The sequence below is a fragment of the Hemiscyllium ocellatum genome, chromosome 22 (assembly GCF_020745735.1).
Source record: "Hemiscyllium ocellatum isolate sHemOce1 chromosome 22, sHemOce1.pat.X.cur, whole genome shotgun sequence".
Lineage (NCBI taxonomy): Eukaryota > Metazoa > Chordata > Chondrichthyes > Orectolobiformes > Hemiscylliidae > Hemiscyllium > Hemiscyllium ocellatum.
The window spans coordinates 36,665,876-36,676,612 of NC_083422.1; the positions used below are offsets into that span (position 1 = coordinate 36,665,876).

General features: G+C 37.7%; 1 protein-coding gene across 1 annotated transcript in view; it reads left to right on the top strand.

Moving 5' to 3' along the window:
• The window catches only part of mcmbp (minichromosome maintenance complex binding protein), a 36,851-nt gene extending 29,241 nt beyond the window's left edge, over nucleotides 1–7,610 (top strand). Inside the window, exons 13-16 of the mRNA XM_060842075.1 lie at nucleotides 128–261; nucleotides 1,769–1,933; nucleotides 2,013–2,101; nucleotides 4,776–7,610. Coding sequence (XP_060698058.1) covers nucleotides 128–261; nucleotides 1,769–1,933; nucleotides 2,013–2,101; nucleotides 4,776–4,902 — 515 coding nt within the window. The 3' untranslated portion in view covers nucleotides 4,903–7,610. The remainder of the gene's footprint in view (nucleotides 1–127; nucleotides 262–1,768; nucleotides 1,934–2,012; nucleotides 2,102–4,775) is intronic.
• The last annotated feature ends 3,127 nt before the right edge of the window (nucleotides 7,611–10,737 follow it).

Here is a 10,737-nt window from a genome sequence, read left to right on the forward strand (position 1 = left end):
TTTTACAAAACAACAGAATGTTAATTTTATTTTGCCCTCTTAGATTTCTGAGCCTGAAGCAGTAGTAATTGACCTGCCACATAAACAATGTCATAAACGATCACTGTAAATTCCCAATCTTTCACAGGTGTCCGAAATGTGACAGCACTTGGTAATTTGATTACCTGGCAGAAGGTGGACTATGACTTCAACTACCACCAGATGGAATTCCCTTGCAATATTAATGTACTCATCACTTCTGAAGGAAGGTCACTCTTACCGGTACATGTACTGTGTGGATGTGTCTCTTTGTATAATTCACATATATATCACATGCCATGTTCAGTTGACTTTTGTTCTAAATAAGTTGTGTGTAATCCACCTGTTTTTTTTTCACACCAATTAATCTATTATCATCGCCATATCTGTTAATTAGTTTTTGAGTTATAAGGAAGTCTTTTGAACTTCTGAATTTTTGAATCAACATTAATCATTAATATTCTATTTTATAACAAAACGTAGAAGTTTTATTATAGGATGCTGGTAATGCTTTTTTAGTTGCAAGTACCTCCCTTTACACAAGCCATTTTACCTTTATGGGTGAAATAAAAACACTCAGCAAGTTAAATCTTAAAAAAAAACTCCAACAATCTCTTGATCTTAGATTAGCCCAACAGGCTGAACCAGACGCATGATAGATTCAAGATCCCTTTAAAAACTTGAGGTTTTGTGATCCTGCTCCATTCATAAGACTTAAACTCTCTTGAGTAATGAACAAAAGTTTCTTTACTAATTTACTGGGATGTCAACAATTTAAAAATAAAGATTAATTTCTCAATTTAGTGTTTAAAAATTTGTTTAACTTGGTTTTACATGTACCTGTAATTGGTGCTACCACTTCATGTTTGTTTTGTTAGTGATGTTATTAGTACAGGTTTTGTGGACAAACTCAAACTGACCTGTTTATTGTGCCAATCGCTTCTACTGGAGCTTAATTTGACATCAATACAATAATTCTGAAGAAGAGTCATATCAGATTTAAAATATTAACTCTGTTTTTCTCTCTACGGGTGTTCAGTTTTCCAGCATTCTTTGTGTTTCTTTCAGATTTCCAGCATTCATAGTATTTTGCCTTGATACAATAATTCATAGATTCACACAGCGCAGAAAAGGCCCTTCGGTCGTCGAGTCTGCACCAACATAACTGCCAAGAAAAGTGCACTAATCCTAATTTCCTGCAATTGTCTCATATCTTTGAATGTTATGATATTTGAAATACCCATCCAAATATCTTTTAAAGGTTATAACGTTTCTAGCCTCCACTATCTCCCAAGCAGCGCATTCCAGATTCCCACCACCCGCAGAGTGAAAATGATTTTCCCCAAATCCCTTTGAATCTCCTGCTCCTTAACCTAAAACTATACCCGCTCGTGATTGATTCCTTGACCCATTCTATCCTTTGAACTTATGAACTCTTTATTTTGTATTTCACTCTATGATGCTGAAATTTACTTCTCTTATACTTTCTGTTAATGCTTTGTATGAAGTGTAGTGACCTCATAACTAAACAAATACACATGACGGCTTAGCAAAAGGAGTGAAATAGCAAGTATAATTTTCAATCATAATGTGTAATGTACATCTTAGTCATGTGCGTTTATTTTGCTAATAATAATGCTATGAATTATTAAAAGTAGGCAATGGGAATATTTTGTAAATTGCTCTTCCTCTTCATGTCAATTCTAATGCTGTCTTGTGAAATTTATTTAACTCTTTCTCTGATTTATAGTCTGACTGCCAAGTCCATCTACAGCCTCAGATGATGCCTACCAACATTGAAGAGTACATGACAAACTTACAAACAGCAGTAGTGCCTTCTATGCTCAAGAAATTTCGCATATATCTGAGCTTACTGAAACTGATGGACTATAGTATATCAGATGATGTGACCAAGGTATTGTGGATTCTTTTATTTTCTTTTCAAGTTTTGTACATGGTTGCATAATTTCAGTATTTAATTATCTATTTTGTAGGCAGTGGAAGAAGATTTTGTGGAGATGAGGAAGAGTGATCCTAGGAGCATAACTGCAGAAGATCTCCATCAGTTGCTTGTTGTTGCAAGGTAAATAATGTGATGATGAGATATGAAGTAGCTTATTTCATCCATTTTCTTTGAGGATTATAAGAACACTTCACAACAAATACATTAAACTGTTAATCACTTCTGTTTCCCCACTTGGCAGTTCTTGAATTGAAACATTACATGTTTTGAATAAACTCTTTTTGAGACCCTGAGACAGGTTAGGTTTGACTGTGGAAACTCGGTCACTCTTTCAAGCTCACTTCTTTCTCTGTTTCTCTTCCTCAGGCCCTATCTTTCGTTCATAGTTTCATTAAAACATTTGTATTGTTTGTGGGGTGATACTGGGATGGAGGAAGTTGCAAGGAAAATATTGGGGTGAAGTGAAAGATTCTAACTTAATGATATTTTGTAAGGGTGTCATTGTCAGTCATCGAGGAGAGGAGTAAATGAATGGGATAATGCACTATGACTTTAGGCATTTGGGGAGGTTAAAGGAAAGGAGGATAACAAGGAGTTCATTGGAACTTAAGAACAGGAGTAAGTCGTTGAGCTCCTCAAGTCTGTTCCACCATTTAATGAGATCATAGCTGACCTGTGGCCTAACTCTGTGTATATGTGCTTTTGGCATATATCCATGGCACGTCTGCTTAACAAAAAATTATTGAATTAGTTTTATGTTCACATACTCAAATGAGTAGTGAAAAATTTACATGTCTCCACCTATTGTACGAGGTACCAAGATACAGATTCTTCAGGACAAGTTCTTAGGGGAAAAAATTAGAAAAGTAAAGAAATCAAGCATCCAGCATTACAGATTGTAGGAATAAATTAGAAAATAGAGAAATAAAAATTTCAGAACAACAGTCCACCAACGCAGTCCATGCTGGAACCTAACCTCCGGATCATGCCAGGCTTCAACCTTAGGCCGGGAGATCGCTCTGGAACCACATTGAGGCTGGAAGTCCACCTTGGGCCATCTGGAAGCAGCCCAGATTTAAAACTAACAACTGATCTCATCAATTGCTATTTGTGCAAGAGAGAGTTTCAAACCTCTACCACCCTTTATTTGCTAAAGTGCTTCCTAACATCTTGCCTGAATGGTCTAGCCCTAATTCTCAGACTATGCCCCCTAGTTCTGGAATCTCCAACCAATGAAAATACCGTCTTTTGCTGTTAATAGCTTGAAGACTTCAGACCCCCCCTTCTAAATTCTAGAGAAAACTGGCCTAATTTGGATAATCTCTCCTCATAACTTCACCTCGGAAGTCCAGGTATCATACTCCCGCCAAAGTCAGTATATTCCTTCCTAAGGTTTGATGCTCAGATCTGCTCACAATACTCCACAGTGGGTCTAATCTGGGTTTTGTTTTTAATAACTGCAGCTGTATGTCTGCATCTTTATATCAAGAGGATTGGAATATGAAGATCAGCATTCCATTAGCCACTTTGATTATTTTCTCTACCTGTTTGGGCATTTTAAAGATCTTTGCACCTGAATTCCCAAATCTCTTTGGACATCCATTTAACTTCATACCATCTGGAAAGTAACCTGATCTTTCCTTTTTCAGTCCCAAATGGATACACCTTACGCTTGGGCTACTATAATTTTGCCTATTCTTCTAGACTATCCCTATCCCTTTGAAATTATGTGCTATCTCTACATTATCTGCAGTGCCGCCTGCCTTTGTGGAAGAGAATTTGAAATTAACAGTGTCATATCATATCAGAGATGTATGTACAGAAGGAAGTCAATAGTTTCTGTGCTGGCTCTTTGATAGAGCAACCTAAATCACAGTACTTTTAACTGCATTATTTATTATTTTGCTTTGACTGTCTAATTTTGCCTTGTATTCCAGTATGTAACATAGGGTCTCAAGTAGGGCTGTAGAGCATTTTAGGAGGTGGAAATAGTGGTCTGGGAGACTTTTTAAGGTCTGAAACTGAAATTTGAATAGAACTCTGGGATTAGAATCTTCCTTGATTAAAAGGCGTAACGTATTTGGACATGTTGTGACACATCTCCATGGCGATCACACCCTGAAGTAGGACTTGAATCTGGGCCTTGTGGCCCAGAAATAGGGACAGCACCACGTGTGCCCTTGGTGCATGTGAATGCAATGTTGACAGAGAAGTTGCTACTGGGTCTTGCCTTCTAAGCAGGTATTCTTCAACTGAGACGCTATAATTTTATCTATATAAATGTGCAAAATACTTAACAAGATTGTTACACATCGTGAAGAACTATCAGAATTTCCTTTCTCATTTTCAGTTCTAATAAATATCTGGATTGAACTGTCCTGATGATGACTATAACATTATTTATAGACAAGGTAGCTCGTAGTAAAGTTTGTAGGGAATAAAAGTATTAGTACCCATCATAGTGAGTTTGGGCTTATCTTCTGTGCCCAACTAGGCCCTTAACTTTCATATTTTTATAGTTTTTGAGGAATTAGCAGTTAGGCATTTATTTAATTTTGCTTTTTTCTAGCTAAGGAACTTTCCAGAAAGTGAATGTTCCATCCCATTAAGACAGCAAAACTGAGAAGTAATTTGGCAGTCGAGTTTATCAAAAAGAATTTGGTCTGTGTTTACGTAAACAATGGGCATGAGTGTTCAAGATATGCTTTCTGTTAGCCTAATGTAAACGTTCTTAAGCTATTAGTTAAATAAAGAACATTAATTAAAAAGCTAACTTTAATTTGTTTTTTAAAAGGTTGGTGTCACTGAGTGCTGGCCATGTGACCTTATCGCGAGAGAGATGGCAGCGAGCAAAGCAGTTGGAGGGTCTACGCAAAAGCCGGCTGCAGCAGCAAACCCATGTAAATGGCAATGAACCTTAATGATGGACAGTCTTTAAAATTCAACAGAGTATCAAACATGTCAGTGGGCTTTATTTAAATTTGAAGAACTAACATTCCTTCTCAGCCCACCTGCCAAGTGAGTCATCAGGTTGAGGAAAAACAAGTTTTTCCCTCTTTATACATCATTTGTATCAAATTTTCTTACAGAAATTTCTTAAATCTAAATTTTACTTTATTTCTAATTTGTGTTGCTTGAACTGCATTTTAGTTGAATGCATCCATTTGTGAAAATATCTTCTACATTCCTCTAACATAATTCTCAAATACAAACCTATTTTTGTAATTTTGTAAACTACATTTGCATAACATTGTACTTGTTTAAAATTGCCTTTTTTAAAAAAAAAGTGAACTATGAAGATTTCAACAGCTCTTACATTCTTGATCTCTTTTTGAAATGATTAATCTCATTGTGCGACAGGGATGAAGTTCTTGTAGTGTCTGAATATCCGGATCTAAATTTGTACAGAGACATTGGAACAAACAGTCAGTTTGTTTATATCACAGATTGAAGTATGGAGATGGCTAATCAGACGGGCTAACTTCTAACATTGAAGCATTCCCTTATTTATCACGTTTGATATTAGCACTCAGACTTTACTGAGTATTTAAATTATGTAGCAGCTACCTTCAAACCATAACTGTATTTTTGCATCTATTTCAAATGTGCTTCTTAGTTCAGTGAGGTTATCAACCAGCAGTTTATACTAATTGTAAGTCAAATGTGCAATTTGGCACACGTCTGATGCAGTGGAAAGGAATCCCTGATGGGGCAGATGGGCTGTGGAAAGAATGGCTGTGATGAGCTGAAATAGTCCTTCCTTTGTCCATACTTCGACCTTATTCAATTATGTAGAATATGTGCATCTGGTAACAAGTGAACAATTAAATTAGTAGTTTGTAGACTTGTGTAAGAAGCCAGGTTATATCATTTGCTTCAAATTAAGACTGTCAGAGCAAAAACTTGAGCAGCCTTAAATATTTTGATAATTTGATTCACTTGGTATTATAACACTTACTTTTTCACTTTTAATCTGAGTTGGTGGATTATGAGAAAAGGCAGTGCATTATCAGACAAGTAGAATCAGTTAAAAACTATTCCATCGTATAACTTTTCTCCACTTGCTTTGGTTTATTGGTTTATGTGCCAGATCCAAATTAATTGTATCTGAACAAATCATTCTTAAAGCACCTTAAACATTGTATTATTTACTGGACTGGGTAGTTAAGCTTAACTTAAAAAAAAAACATGCCAGTTGTCAGGAGTTCAAGTTAAGGAAGTTATTGCAGGATAATAGAACCTATCTTCTATACCCAGTGGCAACATGGACTACTCCCAGGATTAATACACAATTTTCCTGTACTTTGCCTCAATGCTGTAATTTATTACAAACACTGAACAGTTCCTATTCACTAATGTAAGACTTTAAATTTAGAGCAATTTTAAGTATCTTGGTTACCTTGAACTAGGAACAGAATTAAGACTGTCCAAACTTAAATAGTAGTGGAACCTTACAGCTAGCAGTGAAGGAGAGTAAATCAAGCACAGGTGGCTTCATGCACAGAACCAGAGAGATCAGGTCCATCTTCTCAAAACTGTGTGCTTCTCGACTCCTAAACCTGTCATGCATTTCATATGTTTTGTTAGAGCAGATGGTTAAGTGTCAATATCAATTTGAATAGGAACTTTTCTAGCTCCGAGTTCCAATGTAATTTTTTAAAAATATGCATTCAGTTTTGTATTTCCCTATTGAAGAATGTTGGAGGAACTAAATTTAAGCATCAAGTATTATGGTACAATTGAAGGCAGTGCGCAGCCATCTTTTTTGTCTCAACAATATCCTAAAACCACCTTTCTCCTGAATCTGTGCAATGTACTGAAGCAAAGCATATTATAATTGTGCCTTCCTGACCCTTTTTCAACAAGCAGCTGTTATTGAATAGGTGAAGCCATGATTTCCAGCAAGAAACTGTTGCTGCATTTAAGGATTAATTGAAAACTAAGTCTTTATCTAAGTGAGTGGCATGGTACACAAAACAGATTTAGTAAATGGCCGAAGCCTTACAACAAGAGAATTTGAGGTAAAGTTGATATACTTATGAGGATTTTCCCCAAATATGTTTAAAGATTGAATCATTTGCAGTTTTCAGTAAAAGTTTCAGTTTTGTAATGTCTTTGCACAAGAAACTCCTGAATACTCTTGAGGTGCTTTCCTTGATAATTTTGCTCCCCAAGGTTTTCATTTAACAAAATAACATGGTTGAATAGAATCAGTCTTCATTATCCTTTCAAAAGTACTGACTTTTGGAGTTCAGATCAGTTGTTAATAATTTGATTAATTCCTAAGAGTTGGTACAGAAACAAATTGCCTTTCGCATTATGATTTGAGTTGCATTCCAGAGTTCAAAAAAGACTTTGAGCTGACTTTGGTACGTGGTTATTAAAGAGGAACATATTATGCACTACCAGTGAATTGTAACGTTCCTGGTGTTCTCACATAATTCTGCCACATTGTTAAAATTTTGGATAGTTCCAGATTTGTCTCAAAAACAAATGTAACTAAAGGTTGGGATAGATCTTCATTTTCAGAAAAGAATTGAGGCAAGTGATTTTTCCATGTGATCTTTGAGGATTTCTGTACAATGACCATCAGGGATATTTACTGTAAACTACTGTTTAAAAAATTAAAAGCTACTTTTTTTAAACTTTGATGCTTTTGGAGTGGCAATTGTCTGTCAAAATTTGAAAAGATTGGAACCTGAAAGGCCCAGTGGAACAAGTTAAAATCCTCACTTCAAAACTTGCTCATTGCCAAGTTAGCTGATGCTGAATTGGCATTGGTCTCCTGAGCTCCAGAGGATCAGGATTCCAACATAATGCCTTCTCTTGCAGCAATTTCTGGCAGAAATACTTCAAGGGAATTTTCTTTTTGGTTGCGAGGTGGGTGGCTGGCTGGCTTCCCATGTTGAAGTAAAGCTTATCCAAACATTGAGCCCGTCACCTTCCATTTACCCACCACACAGGCCAGGTCCTGTCATGGCAGAGTGCTTTCAGCATAGCCACTTCTACCCACCTCTCTTCTCCAGCTTCATATCAACATTCCCTTTACCTAGCTTGTTTCCAACCTTCTCTGGGCTTTGTCTCTCCTTATCTCTTTCCTCCCTCCACCCCAATCCTGCTATCAAGATAAAAAAAAACTACTGTGCCTAGATCCTACCAGTTCTGAAGGTGGACACTAGACTCAAAACACAAACTCTGCTTTCTCCCTACAAATGTTGCAAGACCTTAAGAATTTCTCCTGGATTTATTCCCTCCTGTATTTTACCTTTTAGTTACTATTGCTTGAATTAGCTTTGTATTCCACATTAAATTTCAATCAAGTACGATAATGAGATTACATTGATATGACCAGAACATTGATGTTATTGGTCTTGACCATCGATGAAACAAAAAGGTTGTGGCTGAAAGAACCTAACAATTAGTCTCCAATAGCTGTAATCATTCTTCTTATGCCAATATGAGAACTTCCTCATCCCAAGCTACTCCACTTTGGAAAAGGCACCTCAGTTGTGTGGAGTATCAAACCAGTTATGGCAACCTTGTGATTCTATGAATGTTATCAGTCTAATTAAGAAATTAACACTCACCAAAGAAAATGGATTTGAAATAAACTTTATGCGTCTATTCTGACAATGCAACCTTGTAAATCAACACTTTGAAAATATTGTTTACCGTAGAACATAGAATAGTACAGGCCCTTCGGCCCTCAATGTTGTGCCGACCTTTTATCTTACTAAGATCAGACTAAGCTACATACCCTTCATTGTACTATCTTACACATGCCTATCCAAGAGTCACTTAAATGTCCCTCAGATGCATCTGACTCTAGAGTGTGGTAGGAAACTGAATTCCTGTCAGCAGTGGTAGTAAAAAAACCTACTCTGACATCTCCTCTAACCTCCTTCTCTCACCTTAAAATTATGCTCACTAGTGACAAACATTTCTGACTGGCAAAAATGTTTCTGCCTATTTAGGACTCTGATCATCTTGTACTTATATCAAATCACCTTTTATCCTCCTTTGCCCCAATGAGAAAATCCTTAGCTCCCTCAAAACTTTCTTCATAAGATATGGCCTCCAGTTCAAGGTTTGTGCGAAGATTTGTAGCTCGGGTGTTCGTTGGTGTGGTTCTGTTCACCGAGCTGGAAGTTTTTGTTGCAAACATTTCGTCCCCTGGCTAGGCGACATCATCAGTGCTTTGGAGCCTCCTGCGAAGCGCTTCTTTGATGTTTCTTCCGATATTTATAGTGGTCTGTCCTTGCCGCTTCCGGGTGTCAGTTTCAGCTGTCCGCTGTAGTGGTTGGTATATTGGGTCCAGGTCGATGTGTTTGTTGATGGAGTTTGTGGATGAATGCCATGCCTCTAGGAATTCCCTGGCTGTTCTCTGTCTGGCTTGCCCTATGATAGTAGTGTTTTCCCAGTCGAATTCATGTTGCTTCTTGTTTGTGGCTACTAGGGATAGCTGGTCGTGTCGTTTCGTGGCTAGTTGGTGTTCATGTATGCGGATTGTTAGCTGTCTTCCTGTTTGTCCTATATAGTGTTTTGTGCAGTCCTTGCATGGTATTTTGTAAACTACATTAGTTTTGCTCATGTTGGGTATCGGGTCCTTTGTTCTAGTGAGTTGTTGTCTGAGCGTGGCTGTTGGTTTGTGTGCCGTTATGAGTCCTAAGGGTAGCAGTAGTCTGTCTGTCAGTTCTGAAATGCTCCTGATGTATGGTAGTGTGGCTAGTCCTTTTGGTTGTGGCATGTCCTCGTTCTGTGGTCTGTCTCTTAGGTATCTGTTGATAAAGTTGCACGGGTATCCGTTTTTGGCAAATACCTTGTATAGGTGTTCCTCTTCCTCTTTTTGCAGTTCTGGTGTACTGCAGTGTGTTGTGGCCCTTTTGAATAGTGTCCTGATGCAGCTTCGTTTGTGTGTGTTGGGGTGGTTACTTTCATAGTTTAGGACTTGGTCTGTGTGTGTTGTTTTCCTGTGTACCCTTGTGGTGAATTCTCCGTTTGGTGTTCTCTGTACTATCACGTCTAGGAATGGGAGTTGGCTATCCTTTTCTTCTTCTCTCGTGAATCGGATTCCTGTGAGTGTGGCGTTGATGATCCGGTGTGTTTTTTCTATTTCCGTGTTTATGATGATTACAAACGTGTCATCGACATAACTGACCCAGAGTTTGGGTTGAATTTGTGGTAGGGCTGTTTGTTCTAACCTTTGCATAACTGCCTCTGCTATGACTCCCGAGATTGGTGATCCTATGGGTGTTCCGTTGATTTGTTCGTATATCTGGTTGTTGAATGTAAAGTGTGTAGTGAGGCACAAGTCCAGTAGTTTAAGTATGCCGTCTTTGTTGATAGGTTCCGCCTCCTGTTTTCTGTTCTGTATGTCCAGTAGGTTGGCTATTGTTTCTCTGGCTAGGGTTTTGTCAATCGAAGTGAACAGTGCCGTCATGTCGAATGAGATCATGGTTTCTTCTTTGTCTATGTGTGTATTCCTGATGACGTTCAAGAATTCCTGTATGGAGTGTTTGGATCCGCTGACCAGGTGTTTCAGTTTCTGTTGTAGTTCTTTGGCCAGTTTGTATGATGGTGTCCCTGGTAGTGATACTATGGGTCTGAGTGGGATGTCTGGTTTGTGTACTTTAGGTAGTCCATAGAATCTGGGGGTGTTGTTGCTTTCAGGTTTCATTCTTTGTAGGTCAGCTTTGGTTATCTGTCCGTTTTTTTGTAGATTCCTTAGTGTGTTATTTATTCTATTGGTGAGTTGT